The 19282-nt window shown below is 41.0% G+C and overlaps 1 protein-coding gene across 2 annotated transcripts in view; it reads right to left on the bottom strand.

Annotated features, from left to right (window-relative positions):
* Positions 1 to 19282, bottom strand: part of lrch2 (leucine-rich repeats and calponin homology (CH) domain containing 2) — a 36818-nt gene that overhangs the window by 6715 nt on the left and 10821 nt on the right. The window contains exons 4-20 of one of the 2 annotated variants that reach the window (XM_039618347.1): positions 19098 to 19203; positions 17844 to 17980; positions 17509 to 17639; positions 17182 to 17269; positions 15652 to 15748; positions 15429 to 15526; positions 15228 to 15295; positions 14100 to 14204; positions 13328 to 13396; positions 12921 to 12983; positions 11719 to 11767; positions 11413 to 11553; positions 10338 to 10388; positions 10187 to 10250; positions 7424 to 7536; positions 342 to 479; positions 96 to 173 (exon numbers count right to left, since the gene is read on the bottom strand). In XM_039618347.1, the coding sequence (XP_039474281.1) occupies positions 96 to 173; positions 342 to 479; positions 7424 to 7536; positions 10187 to 10250; positions 10338 to 10388; positions 11413 to 11553; positions 11719 to 11767; positions 12921 to 12983; positions 13328 to 13396; positions 14100 to 14204; positions 15228 to 15295; positions 15429 to 15526; positions 15652 to 15748; positions 17182 to 17269; positions 17509 to 17639; positions 17844 to 17980; positions 19098 to 19203 (1596 nt within the window). The remainder of the gene's footprint in view (positions 1 to 95; positions 174 to 341; positions 480 to 7423; positions 7537 to 10186; positions 10251 to 10337; positions 10389 to 11412; positions 11554 to 11718; positions 11768 to 12920; positions 12984 to 13327; positions 13397 to 14099; positions 14205 to 15227; positions 15296 to 15428; positions 15527 to 15651; positions 15749 to 17181; positions 17270 to 17508; positions 17640 to 17843; positions 17981 to 19097; positions 19204 to 19282) is intronic. The other variant, XM_031759950.2, reaches the window with a different exon arrangement.

The raw sequence follows: 19282 nt of genomic DNA, 5'->3' as shown, positions 1-19282 counted from the left end.
GAATATATTGCAAAATAAATACGGGTTAAATGGTGTTTGAAGTGAAGCGTGCATGAAATGCCTGAATGAAACTGTTAAATGGTTAATGTCAGTACCTGTGGGACACCCAGCTTCTTACAGGCATCCAAGAAGTTTTCCACGTTTCTCCGGCATTTGGCCATGCTAAGCTTTGGCTGGAAGCCCAAATATCAATCATTTTAGTTAATTAAACTCACAGCGGAACAAAATCCACATAGCTAAGCAGACAAAAATGTTATAACCAATAAATTCACGAGAATTTCTAACTCTTGGCATTAACAATTTTTAAAAAAAGACTCATTTTGAAGATTCAGTGTTCTCACCACTGCAGGAGATGGTACATGGATGCTGGCGACAGACCGAGGACAGATATGATTAGCTAAATGGCAAAGGACAACTCCGTCCATTAGAGCTGCTCCAACATCATCCGGAAGCAACACCTTCAGCCTGGACTCAATGTTCTGCAAACACACACACACAAAACGCACTAATGTCACTGTCGTCTACATTTGGGGTAGAAAAGGTGTTTAACTTATTAACATTTAATCAATAATTCACAGCGGCTTCTCCATCCTCTCTCGCGCTTTTAGCCAAACAGCTTCTTTGGGCCAAAGGTTCACGAGAGTGTAATCAGTTAATGATCTGAGGTAAGTGCCTGGGTGTGTACCACACGCAGCTTAATGAAAGTTAAGCAACTCTGTAAGATCATATTAAATCCTCCTTTTAATAATTGCTATCTACTAAGCTACATTATTTTTGCTTCCAGTACACCTGAGCATGTGCGTTCTGATAATCACCAGCTATTAGCTCACTCCCTGGTAATCAGATGATCTGTACAGTGTTATTTATGTCTTTATTAAATCTCTGAACTCCCACATAACCAATTTGTTTGTTTTTATATGAATGGGTGGGTTAGTACTGCTGCCAGAGAAGAGAGTTGGACAAAATCCAACAAATACTTCTTGGTATTCTTGGTTTGTCTATTTGTTATCAGTCAGGTAGAGACAGAGGAATTAGATACTTGCCTCAGGTGGGAAATGACAAGGAAAAGTTACTGTTTATCGTCGCAATATATCCAAAGCAGTTGAAGAAACTGGTACTGATGTTGATTATGTTAAAAGGAATGTTATTGAAGTCAGTTGTCTACCATTGAATGTTTTTGTGCATGCTTTCGAACGTGTTTTTGATTTCCCATGAAGTTCATGAATAAGGCACTGTTCTGCTCCTGTGGTGTGACGCTTTGCTTTCTGTTACTTTTCTGAAGTCCATCTGTTTCCGTTTGACCTTTTGGTTGGACTGGAAAGCATTTCTAACCAGCGATGACAATGATTATTTTTTTAGATTGAAAGTTCTCTTGGCTGCCCAAACAGTGAACTGCTCTGTCCACTGTCTAATTTAAGCTTTCACCCCAGCACGGACAAGCACACCCTGAAATGTCACTTCAGTCAGAGAAGAAGCAGCCACTTGTATGGGTTGAATCCAGCCGTGGAAACTGTTTCTTCCACTTATACAGGCGTCTCCATTAGGACAAATGTCCACCTGGCTTAATTTTCAAATATTAGAATTTAAATACTTCCCTTATAACCAAACACGGAAGCTCATACCCAACACCAACATGTACATTCAAGGGAAATAACAAAGTAAAGACAGGCTGTGTACTCTGTACTAGACTGTTAAGTAAGATGACGAACGCTTGCCAGAAAACAGGATTCTAACCGCATTACAAAGTAACTCTGGACAAGATTCAAGAACAAAACCTGAATTATTTATTGACCCATAACCTGGAGCTGATTGTCTCAGACTCCAAGACCGCCTACAAACACACGTGTCAACCACCCTGAAGGAGTAAACGGCACTTTGACACTTCTGGTGTTTTCTTGGAATCAAACGCACTGTTTGTTTACTGATACATTCCAGGGCTGAGGCAGAAGCTGAAAAATTAAAAGAAAAAAAAGGTCAATCAGAAATTAATTAAAAGTACATTTCTGATTAGACTCTATGTGTTTATTATCATTTTCCCAGTAGTTTAGATCTATATGTGTAAATTGTGTATGAGCTGCGTGGAAGGTGTGACACTGCTCTATAAAATTATCCAAAGCTCTTCCATGTGTGGAAAAATGCTATCACTCCTGCTTAACAGACCACTGCCTGAGTTCAGCAGGCTCTCTCCTCAGATTAATCAGCCCTTCCCTACCATATTGCTACAGCACGCAAACAGACTTCCAGTAACCTACAGCTGTTTTCGAAAAAATTCCACTCGCTGCAAAAATCCCAGTCAATTTCAAAATATAAACCAAGTTAGCAATTGCTGTTAGGTGGCTTCCTTCTTCTCTGTTTAATGTTCCCACGTATTCATTTAATCTGCCTTAAATTTTTTATTCTCATCACCTGATCATTAACGAAAAGATGGGGCTACTTTGCTTTCGCAACTTTTCTTGGAAATGAGGTGGGAATACTCTCGCTGACAACATCTTCAAAAAGAGGTTCACGTCAATGCTATGATGGCCTAACACCCAGTAGAGCTAGGCATGGGAACACTCTGAGTCTAAGGAGTGCTTTTTTTCTCAAGGGAATGTCTGTTCTTTTTCCAGAAAAGCGTCACCTACGCCTACTTTGTTTTCCTTTTCTTACGGACTTTCATCTCAGTTTTGGAACACCCTTTCACTTTATGCATTTGTTCTTTAATGCTTCATTTTTTTTCTCCTTTTGTAAAGAGATGTTTTGGAAAGTTTGACAGAGTTCCTTTGTCTCGGGCAAACCTTACAGGGCAAAATGGTATGTACGCGTCAGGTATTGTATAAAACATCTGTCAGTGTGTGATGCTATCACAAGTATGCTGTGCACGCCTTGAATTTATACCGCTTGTTTTACCGGCCTGTATTTCTGTGACAAGTGATGACAGGTTGTTTTTTCCTCCACTATCATCTTATGACCTCATGAGCCTGGCCTGATTAAGAAAATAAAAGCATTATTTTTCTTTAGCCTCTCCTGTAGAGACTTTGCATCTCTAACGCTTTTCATTAGAATTAGACTAGCCAGTCATTTTGATGTGTTTTGCTCTCTTCTAATGTTTATTATCATGCCAACGACACCGTGCACGCTTCACATATTTTAGGTGTGTCTGACATTCTCCGACATGCTGAGTATTGGTTACACCTCTGGTTCTGTACAGATGGTTTGCAAGTAAACATGTTACTTCACTGTAGCACCATGGGACGCAGCAGGTTGCACGGGCATGTGTGCAACTACTAAACCACAATGTTAATCTGATCATTCACTTTCCCCTGATACTTTCTTTGTCCCTTTCTTGCAGGGCTGCTTGAAAATGGCAAAAATGACAGTTTGGACTTTAATTCCAATTCAGCTGACAAAAGTAAATAAGCAAACACATGCCACAGCTTGGCATTTGGATTAATTTCTGCTTTAATGACAACTGCTGCTGACAACTGCTGACAACTTTCTTATATACACATCCTGTGTGTGATAGTTATTAAAGCTTACATTGTAGGGCAACCGTGGCTCAGGGGGTTGGGAAGCGCACCTGTAACCGGAAGGTCGCCGGTTCGATCCCCGGCCTTTCTGTCCTGGTCGCTGTGTCCTTGGGCAAGACACTTTACCCTACCGCCTACTGGTGTTGGTATGGCGCGATATGGCAGCCTCGCCTCTGTCAGTCTGCCCCAGGGCAGCTGTGGCTACAACCGTAGCTTGCCTCCACCAGTGTATGAATGTGAGCGTGAATGAATAATGGCATTGTAAAGCGCTTTGGGTGCCTTGAAAAGCGCTATATAAATCCAATCCATCATTATTATTATTATTACATTGCATGCCTCGTTAGCTGCATGGATCCTCTGAGCTGAGTGAGTGTGAGTGAGTTGTACCTCTTGGGTTTTCTGCAGTTTCTCTGAGCATTGCTCAGTGTGATCTTGGGACCTTGTCCCATCGTGTGTTAGCATGCCCGAATACTCCACACAAGAAGAACGCCAAAATGTTGACTTTTATTGAGGTGCTCACATTTGGTGATGATGAATTAATCAAGTGCATTTGGTTAGCAGAACCCAGCTGCTGCACACCTTCTCTGTGGGAACAGTAAGAGTGTACTTACAAAACCAGTTCGGAAAAATTGGGGACACCGTATAAAATGTAAATCAAAAGATAATGCAATGATTTGCAGATCTCATAAACCTGTATTTTGTTCACAATGGAAAAAAATATATCAAACATTTAAATTGAGGCCCTTTACTATTTTATGAAATATATTTTTTATTGAAGATTTAGAGCAGGGGTCCCCAACTGCAGGCTGGTGTCCTGCAGGTTTTAGATCTCACCCTGGGTCAACACACCTGAATCACATGATTAGTTCATTACCAGGCCTCTGGAGAACTACAAGATATGTTGAGGAGGTAATTTAGCCATTTGAATCAGCTGTGTTGGATCACGGACACATTTAAAAACTGCAGGACACCGGCCCTCGAGGCCTGGAGTTGGGGAATCGATTTAGAGAATCTGGAGAAATTTTTGTGCACAGGCCAAAAGTCTATACTGGATGTTGTTGATCTATATGCCCTCTGGTGGCACTCTATTTAAAACAGGCATGATTCTCTGATGGAAATCACTGCAGGGGCTCACGAATACTTTCTAAAATCAACATCTGTGACCACAGTTTGCCATGCCACATCCACAAATGCAGGTTAAAGCTCTATTATGCAAAGAACCAAAGCTCATTGGTTGAGGCAAAGTGGAGTAAATGTTTCGTGGTCGCACAAATCAACATTAGAAATTCATTTCGGAAAACATGGATGCCACGTTCTGTGGATGAAACAGGAGAGGGATCATGTGGGATTTTATTAGTGTTCAGATAAAAAAACCTGCATCTCTGATGGTATGAGGATGAATTAGTTCCTACGGAAATGACAGCTTACACTTTTGGAAAGGCACCATCAGTGCTGAAAGATATATACAGGCTTTAGAGCAACATATGCTCAATTCCTTTTCCTTTTTTTAACTCGCATATTTCAACAAGACAGTGCCAAATCACATACTGCATCTATTACAGTTGGCCCGCCTGGAGTCCAGCATTTGATGACCCAGGACGGTTGAGCAGCTTGAGTCCACTATTAGATAAGAACAGGAAAACATTCCCCTCCCAAAAGTCCAAGAACTCATCTCCTCGGTTCTTAGATGTTTACATACTGTTAAAAAAAGAAGAAGAGCGGATGCTGCACAATGATAAACATGGCTCTGTCCCAACTTTGTTGAGATGTGTTGCTGCCATTTAATTCAAAAGGACCTTTTTTTCTTCTTAAAATGATGTAGTGTCGCAGTTTGAACATTGTTTAACTGTCGTTTTCTGTGTTCTGTTGTGAATAAAATATGGATTTATGAGTTTTGCAAATCACACATCCTCCCAACTATGTTGGAATTAGTAGGCTGTAGGTATAGCTAGGCATGCCCAGCCAACCCTGATTCCTAAATTATTTTCATAAGCAAAAACAAAAGTGTTTCAGCCCTCCACACCCATCCTTGTCCCCTATAGCCCCAGCATAAATAGATGAGTCAATTTACAGTGGCTTGCAAAAGTATTCGGCCCCCTTGAACTTTTCCACATTTTGTCACATTACAGCCACAAACATGAATCAATTTCATTGGAATTCCACGTGAAAGACCAATACAAAGTGGTGTACACGTGAGAAGTGGAACGAAAATCATACATGATTCCAAACATTTTTTACAAATAAATAACTGAAAAGTGGGGTGTGCATAATTATTCAGCCCCCTGAGTCAATACTTTGTAGAACCACCTTTTGCTGCAATTACAGCTGCCAGTCTTTTAGGGTATGTCTCTACCAGCTTTGCACATCTAGAGACTGAAATTCTTGCCCATTTTTCTTTGCAAAACAGCTCCACAACTGCCCTGTGACAGCCTCAGAGGTTGTCTAAGAGAATGTTGGGAGCAACAACACCATGAAATCCAAAGAACACACCAGACAGGTCAGGGATAAAGTTATTGAGAAATTTAAAGCAGGCTTAGGCTACAAAAAGATTTCCCAAGCCTTGGACATCCCACGGAGCACTGTTCAAGCCATCATTCAGAAATGGAAGGAGTATGGCACGACTGTAAACCTACCAAGACAAGGCCGTCCACCTAAACTTACAGGCTGAACAAGGAGAGCGCTGATCAGAAATGCAGCCAAGAGGCCCATGGTGACTCTGGACGAGCTGCAGAGATCTACAGCTCAGGTGGGGAATCTGTCCATAGGACAACTATTAGTCGTGCACTCCACAAAGTTGGCCTTTATGGAAGAGTGGCAAGAAGAAAGCCATTGTTAACAGAAAACCATAAGAAGTCCCGTTTGCAGTTTACCACAAGCCATGTGGGGGACACAGCAAACATGTGGAAGAAGGTGCTCTGGTCAGATGAGACCAAAATGGAACTTTCTGGCCAAAATGCAAAACGCTATGTGTGGCGGAAAACTAACACTGCACATCACTCTGAACACACCATCCCCACTGTCAAATATGGTGGTGGCAGCATCATGCTCTGGGGGTGCTTCTCTTCAGCAGGGACAGGGAAGCTGGTCAGAATTGATGGGAAGATGGATGGAGCCAAATACAGGGCAACCTTGGAAGAAAACCTCTTGGAGTCTGCAAAAGACTTGAGACTGGGGCGGAGGTTCACCTTCCAGCAGGACAGCGACCCTAAACTTAAAGCCAGGGCAACAATGGAATGGTTTAAAACAAAACATATCCATGTGTTAGAATGGCCCAGTCAAAGTCCAGATCTAAATCCAATCGAGAATCTGTGGCAAGATCTGAAAACTGCTGTTCACAAACGCTGTCCATCTAATCTGACTGAGCTGGAGCTGTTTTGCAAAGAAGAATGGGCAAGAATTTCACCCTCTAGATGTGCAAAGCTGGTAGAGACATACCCTAAAAGACTGGCAGCTGTAACTGCAGCAAAAGGTGGTTCTACAAAGTATTGACTCAGGGGGCTGAATAATTATGCACACCCCACTTTTCAGTTATTTATTTGTAAAAAATGTTTGGAATCATGTGTGATTTTCGTTCCACTTCTCACGTGTACACCACTTTGTGTTGGTCTTTCACGTGGAATTCCAATAAAATTGATTCATGTTTGTGGCTGTAATGTGACAAAATGTGGAAAAGTTCAAGGGGGCCGAATACTTTTGCAAGCCACTGTAGACTCAGAGTGTTTCTTAATTCCTTGGAAACCAAGTGAAGTTATGATGCATCTGTATTCCTAAGCAGGAAGGCTGGATACGAAGCAATTGTCTAGCTCGAAGGCGTAAACACTGAAACAAACGCAGGATCTATTGAGCATTGGCCTCTGCATAACTCCATGACTCGTACAAACGCAAAGGCATAAATAAGCTGCAAGGCATCTGACCTGTCGTAACAGTCCTATCTGCTCCATTTCCTCTCTCAAGTGCTCCATCTTCCTTCTCATCGTGAAGCTCGGGTCTGTAGAGCTGATCTCCTGACGGCTTCCTCTGGTGAAGGCTAAAATTACAGATGGGGGTAACAATCCAAAGAACACACAAAGGAAATAAGAAGAACAGACAAAAAAAAGTATTTAGTACATCACAGTCGCTCAGGTCAATTTCAGGCCACCTGTTCGACTTCAGTCTGACAGTAGAAATGCAGAGTTAATGTGAAAGTCTATCAAATAATATGAGCTCTTACTGTATAAGATCAAATCACAACAATGTCCAAGGAACAAATCTGTGCTGTGTGTTACCTGGAATTGGGTGTGGCTCAGATACAATCTAAATCTGTATTTACAGTAGGAAGTGTCTTTCTTTATCTCAAGTCATCCCATCCCTTTGGGTTTACGAGACACAGTCTGGCTGATTTAGTTTCATTGTGTAGTCAGTGAAAGTCTACTTTAGTTTTATCAAAGAGTCTTTGTAGGTTCTCAGTCATCCAAGATGTTGTAGTCTAAGGAGTGTGGGAAGAAAGCGAGGCGAAAGGTGAAACGTCTTCAAGAAACTTGAAGACGTACAGTCGATTTCTTTCCAACCTCCTTAGACTTTTATCAAAGAGCTTTTATAAAACAATAAAACAATGAGTACATTTGTTTTTTTATCAATAGATTTTAAATGAAACAGTCAACATGTAACTGAAGTGCAGACTTTCAGCTTTATCAAAAATGTTACATCAACTATTTAGAAAGTACAGATATTTGATATTTTGACATATTCCCATTTTCTCTGGACGATAGGCTGTTCATTGCCACAAGAGGCCTCTTCCCTCGCTACACCATGACAAATTATGTAAATAAAACAACAGAAGACCCAGAGTTTTGTCTTGGGGCCACTGTTGCAAAAGCACTGTCTCCTTTCGTTCTCAGCCTCACAGAAGCTGTGTTAATAATCCAGTAACGAATTATAATAATCCAGACCTGATTAAAATCAAGGCATGAATAAGAACTTCCATTTCACAGCGTGACACAGTAGGACTCAACCTGGTAATAATTAAGTAATTTAGGGAAGAGCAAACAGCGCAGCAAAAGTTAACACTTAGCAAATGTGGCGAGCGACCAAGAGTTTCAATTACCTTAGGTAAAAATCTCTCAGGGTCACATACGAAAAGTCGTTTTCTCCTCTTCAGTTTGAGAAGAACTGTCAGCCGACCAACCTTTAACAGAGTCTAAGCACCTATGTAAGATCTGTCGCTCAGAAACATCCTGGGGCTTAAAAGAGACAAATAATGTCTTTAAACGTTGTGAAAAGAAAGAGGGCAGGAGGTACAGCAACAGTAAAGCCCCCAAGACAGAACCTTGTAGTACACCATAATCAAGAGAAGTCGAAGGCGACCTGAAGTTAAAAGCAGCCGAAAAGAAAGGAACAGATCTGACAGATACGAGACAGAAACCGCTCCAAGACAGAACCTGAGACACCCACTGAGTATCTCAGTCAAGTAAAATGTGACGGTCAGAGGTCAAGCAACATCAGCAGAGCATTGTGCTTCATCACTATGCATCAAAACGTCATTGGAGACTTTTGTCCAAAACATTCCTTTGATGCACTTTATTTTGTAAAAATTTGGGCTCTTTAGTTTTTATTAGAATTCCAATAACTTTCTTAATTTTACTGATCAGTGTAAACCGCTGCGATTATTTTTGCTGTGCACTGGATAATAATACAACTTCTTCTTCAATATGAGGCCCGAAGAGACACTGACGCAACTGAAGGAGGCTTCGGGAGACAAACAAAAGGTCGTTCTTAAAAAGAAAGACTTGTTAAGCCAGTTGAATCAAAGATGAAAGCTTGCACTTCAATCACATCTTGATTGTGTGAGTTAAAATCGCCGGTGTACAGATGCAAGATTACAAAAATTGCGAACAGATTGTGGTCATAACTGCGTTACGTTCAGCTGGCACTGCACTCAAGCAAGGATTAGCTATTTGACATTTATAGTCAGAGAGAACATGCAGTCAGGAGGTTGTCACATTAATCCTTATTGAAAACTGGCAGACGTGGTTTTCCCCCGACACTGTTTGTTTGTTTTTTTGCTTTTGTTTTTTTTCAGTAGGCTAATTCATGATTTATTATCCTCCTGTCAAAGTAAAACAAGTTTTATTTGTACATCCAGGAAGATTTTTTGACTGTATCCAAAAGCTGGTTATGGGGGCGTGGGGGCACAAACCAGCAGTTCTTTAGAAAACCCTCCCTAATTCTCGTGAAAGAATGATGAGACTCCACCTTAAAAGAAAGTGACTCAGTGTGAAAACAATGCATTCTTAACATTCTGATTTCAAAATATATACGCATCGACGATGTTTTCCGCGGTAACACATCCTTTAGACAGAGTAGCTTATTTTACCTATGATGTCTTTAGAAGGGTTTTCTTTAGTAAGTAAACACTATTGTTTTGTTTTTTGCTCAATAAAATTGCAACATATGAGAGAGATCTTTTTTCATATCCGTACAACATGTAAAATGTAACACTTAAATCATTTCAGCAGTTTGTTTTTTATTATCTTTTCAAATCGACGGGAAGGATGGGTTCTAACCGTCTGATTGACTTTATTTTTGTTACTATTTTTATGCCCAAGAAAGCCCCAAGACAATCATGCCAGTGAAAAGGAAAAGCACTGAGCCAAACGATTCAGACAGTGTCATTTAAAGAACAAGGATGTCTGTGTTACCTGATCTTGGCTTAAGTCCAAACACTGTCAGAGTAGTGCTGAAATCAGTGTTGCGCAAACCTTCCTGAGGATAAAACATTCACATCCAATTCAGAATGGGACGCAGCATTAACACTTACACGATATGTTAAGATAACATTTTCATACCCACCTCAGAGTCTTCGTTGCCACTCGAGTTTTTGCGAGCACTCTGACATTTGTACTGTCAACAAAAGAGATAATTAGATCTTTGTTTCATGCTAACTGTTCATCTCCTGTTCTATTTATGGAAGCAAACCTGGTGTTACATGTTTGTTATTCATTTATGTAAACAGTGACACGCTTATTAAAAGAATGATCGGCACGTGTTTATACATTAAGTGGCTAGTGTGCCTCTAAGTCCCACATAAATAATGGGGCGAGTATCTTGCCTGTGGATACTGTGCTACAACCAGGAATAAACCACCAACATGCCCATTAGTAGATGACCTGCACTACTATGGCGTTATTTTTGTGCCTCTATTCTGAGCGCACGTAAAAAAAATTGCAAGTACAAATGTTGCATTTTGGGGAGAAAGAAAGAAAAGTTTAATTTGAGCGAACAAAATTCATTGCTGCGTGCAAGAAATGTACTTCAGTGTTTGCTATTATCCATATTGACACACAATAACAGCCCCTCTCGCTCAGTTGTTGGCATTTGTTCTTGCTCAGATCTCTGCTCCGTGTGCTGACAGACATCTGCGGACCTGCTCTCAGTGTATTGCTCCGGCTCTAATCATATCTGCTCCCTGCGCTCCCAGATAGAGCATGCAATTCTCTCTGATAGCACAAAGTACTCTGCAAGTAGATGCAATCTAGAAAGCCCCTGGCCCATCTGCTCACTCAGCATCTGGGAGCGACAGGCATTCTTTTTTCTTTCCCGCAGTCTCCAGAAATCCAAGCCAAGATTATGTTTTGGTCTGTTGGTCGTTGTTTATGAATACGCGTGTGAATGCATGCATTTTTTGTTTTGGTCATGTAGGCATTGCATTTTGTTCTTCACAGGGACTGTTTATCACCTGCATTCATCCAAAGAAACGTGACGGATTTTGAACAAGTGCAAGCACAGAGTACAAGCAGACTACATGCAAGAGAACTTTTGGTGGCGGAAATTTCGTCTCTTGTCTGTAAATTCTACACATCCAAATCCAGAATGTGTTTCAAAGACATTACTGAAGATGCAAAGAGAATCCGGGAATTTGCACAACCTTCAGATAATCTTTTCGTAGATACTTGTTCCGCCTGCGATCTTCATTCTGATTGAGGACAGGTGGGATCTCCGGCCACTTTGGCTCTGAATCGGACTGATCTGTCTTCAGACAGCCATCAAAGGAGCAGGAGGAAGAGGGCTGTAAACACAAGCAGTTAAAATTAATCTAAAAAATTCTCTATAAAATTCTCCGCATCTTACAGGGAAGAATGGGAGGCACAATCGAGAAAAAAAACACACAAGCCTGGAAAACCGGGCATGAATGAAACACAGTATGTTTGCTTTAAAGAAAGTAAGTTGGTACCTGCCCACTCAGCACTGACGCTCCACTGCTTCCTTCATCTAAAGAGGCACTGATATAACAACACAATAACATCACAAGCTTTTGTTTGACATTCAAATACCATGAAGTTATGTTTTTGGGAATACATGCCACTAACAAAGAGATTAGGGTCAACAAATATTTGGAGACGGGGAGTCAAACTGTGCATGACTCACACCGCCAGTCACGTTTTGGAAAAGTTGATGCATTCTAGACCAAATTTGGCTGTTTTGTGTTACTCAAAAATAAATCTGCGTGCATGACTCCTGTATATCTCACGGCTAAGTGTTACTGGAGAACACCACAGAGCTGCCCTGTGATTAACTTGAACAACACTTTGGAAGCTAGTAAACCACGTCTGCTGCAGTTTACTGGCCCCGAACATGTTGAGTTCAGCTTGAAAAATGCGAGAAGCAGCTGCCCATAAAGTGGCACAGTCTGACTTTGAGTACAGTTTGGGTGAAGACCCGTGAGGTGATCTTTGTGTGCAAGTTTCACTAAATCCTAAGCAACACTGTTGATTAGTGATTAGTGCTTCCCATTAGTGAGGAGTAGTGATTCTTGTGGACTCTGGCCAGACTGAGGACTCTATCGCTTAAGCTGCCAGATAAGACAAGAAGTCATAAAGATTTAAATGCGACAACACACAATTTTAAAATAAGCTAAATAATGAAAATTTTAAAGAAATCGGTAGTACAGGAGTAAATCAGGTAACCCTGGGAGCAGTCTGAAAATGGAATAAATAATGAATTTTTAAAAATGTAAAAAAATAAAATAAAAGTAAGGCCACGATAAGTCTTTGAATGATAATGCCAGAAAAAGGAGGTGGATTTAGATTTAAAGATTTTAGCGCTTTCAGCTTCTCTCAGGAACACCAGCAGAAAATTCCATCAGCAGTCCATAAAAGCTACAGGTTTCCTCCCCAAATGGCAGATTCGCACACAAGGAACGAGAGGGCATACTGCTTCGCACGCTTGTAAGCATGTGAAACGTACTAGAGTGACACAATGAAGTATTAAAACAACAAGCAGAGAGGATTTAAGATAAACACAGAAACAGACAGACAGTCGACGCAGGGGCGGGTAATAATGCGCTTTCTTAGCAAACGTGAGTTATTTTATCTACAAAAATTACATCCCTCTAGTTTTCTTTGGAAGCTGGAGACACACTGGCACAGAACTCACCTGCGAGCAGTCTGAGGTGTGAGCCTCGGTTTGCTGCCGGAGCTTCCAGAGTGACTGAGGAATCTGCAGACGCACACAATTAGCAAACAGACGAACACAAGAACTGTTCAAAGAGGCTGAGATTACATTGCACATGCAGTACATGAAATATTTTTGGACCATGTCACAAAAACACCCCAAAAGCTCAATACACTGAGTCACCAAACATTGAAATTTCACAAATTGGGCAACATGAGATTTTACTGCTTGTTTTACAGAAGAAAACACTGATTCACCCCAAACTGAGTCACAGGAAGTGAGTGCAAAGAATCAAAAATAGCTGCTACTTTATTCTCGTAAGACACCTGTATGTATGAAATGAATTTGAAAAAGCAAACTGTAAACCATGACAACAAAAATCGCTCTACCTGTGTGCCCGGCCGGTCACTCTCCTCCTGTGAATTAGACTTTCGGCTCTGCAAATTAAGGACCGTCGTCTAAGAAGCCACGCAAACAAGCAGTAGGCAAGTCGGGGGAACAGGAGAAGATCAGGAAAAGGCAAAAGTGGAGAAGAAAAAGTCAGGTAAAGCTGATATGGCTCTGACTTGCAAAGACAAAAGCGGTAAAGTGTAGCAGGTAGAGATGTAGCGTAAAAGCTTGGGCAGGAATGCTGTCGCTGTGGATTTGTTCAATGAGTATACCAGTTCCAAACTGTCCGGTTCACGGAAAATGTAAACTTCGATGCCTGTCTGTTTGCTCTGTCAAACCACTTACAGGACTATTATTTAAACATTCTTTACAGCAGTGCATGTATTAGTCACGGCACATTTTTTATAACTACTTCGCAAACGCTGGCATCAAACTGATGAAGCTTAGGCAGTAATGCTGCTTCTTTTCAAAAGTCACGCTCAATGACTTTGGAAAGTTATCAAAACATCTGCGTTGCTTTTAAAAGCTCATGATGTAAGCCTACTCTGCAACGCTTTCCAATACAGAAAATTGTTAGAAAGTAATAAATTAATGAGGCCTTTAAGCGGATTTAATAATGCTGTTGGTATTGTAGGCTTGCAGGGAGAAATCGCTGTTAGGCTAACTGCAGAAAGATGTTACATGAACAACACAGATTTAAGCAGCTAAGCAAACGCTGATCTACCACACGGCTACTGTTATGTTACGAGAGTAGACGTGAGGGCCACACACCTGTTCTGCTGCTCCTGCTGCAGAAGCTGGACAGCAATCTTCCTCAGGTCAAGCACTTCCTTCAGCTCATCGTCTTCTTCCTCAGCTAGCTGCTCCTTATCAGAACTGGGAAAAGTTGAGGAACAAAATTACTATCGAGTGACTAATTAGAGATATATCTAGGTATGGGCACACATCCATTTATTTGCTTCTTCTTATCCAATTCAGCTTATCCCAGCTGCCACAGGGCAAAGTGTGCCCCCCCGCCCCAAGACTGGTCACCAGTGTGTCGCAGGGCCAGCACATTCACAGACATGTGTGGAATCCCCAGTTAAGCTATTATGTTTGTCTTTGGTTTCAGGCTGAGACATGCAGATGATTAAAGGGGGAAACCTGCTGGCACCACTCGGCATCGAAGTCACTGATTGATGTGAACTTCAATACAATTCAGTAGAAAGCCATCATTCACAACTGATGACAGTCTTTTACATTTTGCAGTGACTCATCAAACTGTGTCATCAGCTAACACGTCATTTCCAAAGAGGTCTCCTTGGTAGTACATGCACAAAAAAAAAAAAATACAAAATGTGTTTTTGTGTGTGCTGAACCGGCACTTGGCAGAACTCTGCCAAACCAAACACAAGCGTGGCCGCCACTTGCGATAAGGAACAAACTGAAAGTTTTTTTTCTGTTCTCTCACGCCGCCCTTCACGCCGTTTCCTCTGGTTCCCATAAATTGCTGGAGTGGCACACCTGGTCTGTATTAACCACTCATTCGCTCCAGTATAAATACCTAGGTCTTCCCACTCACTTCTCATTAGAGCCGGTGAGCAGTGTGGCAGTCACGCTAAAGCTAACCACTCCTAGTGTTTTCATCTCTTTTATTGGATATTTCTGATTCAGGTTTTTCTTTCAATCTGCTAGCCTTGCGGCACAATGAGCCCAACACCTTGCCTGTCCACTCTCCATATGCCTAACCTCATCACCGGGCTTTTTTCCCAAAAAACACTTTGCTCTGTTGGTCTGTCTGGATCTGATTTGAGTACCAATTAGTACAACCTGTGCCAACTCACACTCCAGCGAGCGAACGTTACCCTAAAAAGTCCAGGGGATGGTGGAAAGTAACAGTATTGCACAAAAAAAACTCACCCTGACTCCTCTTTCCAGCTGTCTTTATCTTTGCTTTGGTGAGACATGTGAAGAACTTTCTCCAGTTCCTGGAACGCACACAGGGACATCACGTCAGGTCACAGGGACCAAGCACACAGCGATAGATATTCTCTCCCAACGTGTCTTCAAAAGATTTCCCACATTCTTCTCGGTTTTCTAGACTGATTGATGAATTCATACCTTTATACAAGACACATGACTGCTTTGCTGCCCATTGCACTCTGACAGAGCAGGATCCTCGTCTGGGTTGGGCTCTATAAAGTCATAGAGATCCTGATCTGATAGAGGGAGGAAGCATCCGCGTTCATCACATGAACTGTCACATTTTTAGGCACTTTATTCAACAACCCCGTGTCTCTGTTATTGCTTTCAAAGGGAATATGTGATACTTATTTTCGGTAACCTTTGCAAGAGTCCATTTTGGAGAGGAGTGACAGGGCGTCGGCACGGGCTGTCTCTGAAACTTGAGAGTGCAGGCTAACGGTGTCATCGTCTGAAGGCTGAAGGAGAGGAAAGGAGAGGAATGGGAAGTCAAGTTTCAAATGCAATCAATTCACCTGAATTATTACTGTTGCTATTTTGGGTATTTAAATGAAACATAGGATTAAAAGGAAAAAAACCACACCTGCAACACGTGACTGTAACATTTGCCAAGTCACGTTTGCAGCCTTACCAAGCAACCTTAATGAGCAGTTATATTTAGGTATGTACTCAGTTTCTCCATTAATGATCTTTTGAGTTATATTTGTAGTTCTTGGCATGTATCCAGACATCCTTCTGAAAGTATCCTTGTCTCTTATACTGGTTTGGGTCTCGCCGGTTATTCTCCTGTCACAACAGTAAGCTCACACAGTGTGTTGCAATGCTATAGCTTACAGGCATAAGGGAGGTTACTCAAGTTTCGGAGGGAAGTCCTTTAACCTCCTAGGACCTGCCGTCCACATATGTGGACATCACATTTTTGGTTATTTTGACCAAAATACTCAATTTTGCTCTACATGGGCCTGATATCCACTTACGAGGACATTATACTGCTACTGTTCTATCAAAATTTTAAATGAATATCCTCATTTGTGGCTCTCATTTTTCTTAAAAACAAAAATAAGGTAAAAAAAAAAAAAAATCTGGAAATTCTTTGTTTTTACATTCATCGGGCCCCAATATGCCCAAATATCAAAGAGAAATTAAAAATGCATGTCGTGGAAGAGTTCAGGTCTTAGGAGGTTAAATATGTTATTCAGAACTGCACATTTCCATCTTCCACCTTCTACTGTCACATCAGCATTTTTCCATTTGGATTTCTGCCGCCTTCACAAAGCTTCACGTGTTGCTGCTGAAAACCAGCCTCCCTGCACACTTGCTTCCCATTATCCAACAGTGCCCCGCAGGTCACATCTTGCCAGTTTGTCTAGTCAGATATTTATATGTTGTTTTAACTAGTGTGCTAACATTTACTTCTGTCTGTATTTTTTTTTAAACCACAGCCACTTTATCGTGGCAAATGTGCTCTGGCCAAGCTGCTTCTTTTCTGTGCAGCTGCATGAGTGCTACTACCAAAGCCTAACACTCTTTCCACTCCTTAGATTTAGCGTGATTAAAAAGTCAACCACCTATATAAACAGCTCATATTATATCAAGAAAATGATATGGGTTACACTTTCGCAGTTATATATCTCAAGATGTGCTCTTTCTTAAGTGGTAAAATTTATTTATTTTCTCACACAAGAGATAATAAAATCGTATTCTACTTTCTGAGGCGTGGCTCACCTATGATGAGTGACAACTCCCTAATATATAAGTCTGTTTAAGCTTTCAAATCCACCCATCACTGACAAGATCTGGGTTCAGAAAAATATAACTCAGCTTGAGGCTCCTAAACAGGAATGCACAAGTCAGTGAGTCACACATGTGTGACACTTGTTTGGACTCTCACCTCTGTTGTAGACAGCCTCTTGTCACCATTGTCACTACCAATTCCAGAGTCAGGACCGTGGTTTTTACTTGGGTAAAAATCTTCCATGCTGAAATTATGCAAAATGACGTAAATTAGACAGCATTAAATAATTAGATAGCATAAATGCAATGCATAGTGTTTTTAACAGAACAGAAGTGATAAATAGATGCATTATGATACAATGATATACTTGATAATAATAATAATAATAATACATTTTATTTATAGGCGCCTTTCAGACCCTCAAGGTCACCTTACAGTAGCACGTAATGATAGTTGCACGTAAGTTAGTAAATCTGTCAGTACCTATCTGTTAGTGGTTGCGGTAGGCAACGCTTGCCAAGGGAGGGGAGGTCCAGGGTGTCTGGTTTCTTATCCATCCTACAAGCCTGCATGTTCAGGTACTTAAATATGTGCACTTTGCCTTTAAGACAAATCTGAAACAGATAAACATACACAGTGTGTTCTTGAAGTCACTCCAACCACTACAGAGGGAACTACAAGGAAATCCATGTGGGTGGATGGTTGGATATACAAAAACAACCACTATTTTTCTAAAGACAATCCATAAAGCTCCAATTGTGCTGCACATCTGTTCCCACATATGGGCAAAAGCACCACAATAAAGCAAATCCTCATACCTGTGCCGGTGGAGACTGCATAGGGTTATTGTCTAGGATGATGTGCTGCAGTTGCCTCAGCTTCCCGTAGGCTGGAGGAATCTCTGTGATCTTATTGCAGGAGAAGTCAAGTCGGATGAGAGGCAGGTCAGCCAACTCTGAAAGTACAGATAACAAGAAACTGATGTGCAATGCTTCGACTGCACAGTCATCAGAAATTTGTATGTGCTGTTAGGGTAGATTTTATAAAAAATAGTTTTACAACATCATAAAAACAGAGTCAAGTTCTTGTTTTTGGGCTCTTATCTTAACCCTGAAGCAACCACAATAATTCAGCAAATAAAAAAAGATCATATTTGGATCATATCTGTATCTATAAATATGTTATTACACAATTTTTTTTTCAATTGCTCTGTTTGTCATACCTGTACTCTTTCCATCCATCTATGGCAGATGTTCTAATGTTAAGCTTTTCAAAGGTACTTTAATGTAAAAAAGGGTTTACTTGACTTGTAATTAAAATGCATTTCATCCTTCAAATTAATGGCAAAATTTTGCTATAGTTTTCACTTTAAGGGCATGTAGAAATATGGGTACAAGTTTCTCTAACTGCTTTTAAGGGGATTTTTTTTAGTTCATTGTGTTGAACATATGTGATTTTTTAATAAACAGAATTTTATAAATATTATTAATCTGTTAGACCGGTTTATGTCTGACAATATTTTCATGGACCGACCTTTAAGGTGTCGCGGATAAATACAACAAAATAAAACCAGTACCGGTATAGATTTATTCATAACAAAAGACCCAGGGAAACCAAGTTAACAATAAAAACAATTAAAAAATAAAGATTACAACCCGATAAAAACTCTGAAAACCATAAATTTCACACCCGATCTTTAACTCTCCCGGCCTGGTACCAAACAACTCACGGACCAGTACCGGTCCATGGCCCAGGGGTTGGGGACCGCTGTGTTAGACAACAGCACGGACTGCATGGATTCATGTGCCACACGTAGGAATTGCTCAAGTTGGGCTTGTCAATTCAGGTATCCTTAGTTATTCTGATATATATTACTATAATTTATTATGTTGTCTTCTGCTATGTTTATCTGTGCCAACAGTAACAAGACAGGCAACACAAAACATACACAGCACAGTTGTATCTCTTGGCTGTGACAGACTGGCATAAATGCCAAAATGTCTCAGTGATGTGCAATCAATGCGTCTAAAGTGAAAGAAACGAACAGAGAGCTTCATGATTGATGGATTTACCATCAGGCAGCATGTGAAGACTGTTCTTCCTGATGTTGAGTTCTCTCAAGGCTTGAAGCTTTCCCACTTGAGCGGGCAGCGCCTGGATCTCGTTTGAGCTCACGTCCTGAAATCCAACCCAGCAGGGGGAGACAAAGAGTGAGAAATGGAATTATTAGCGTTCACTCTCTCACCTCTCACACACA

The sequence above is a fragment of the Oreochromis aureus genome, linkage group 10 (genome assembly GCF_013358895.1).
Source record: "Oreochromis aureus strain Israel breed Guangdong linkage group 10, ZZ_aureus, whole genome shotgun sequence".
Classification (NCBI taxonomy): Eukaryota; Metazoa; Chordata; class Actinopteri; order Cichliformes; family Cichlidae; genus Oreochromis; species Oreochromis aureus.
Note: the sequence above shows the minus strand (reverse complement) of the source record. Positions and strands in the feature narration are given on the sequence as shown.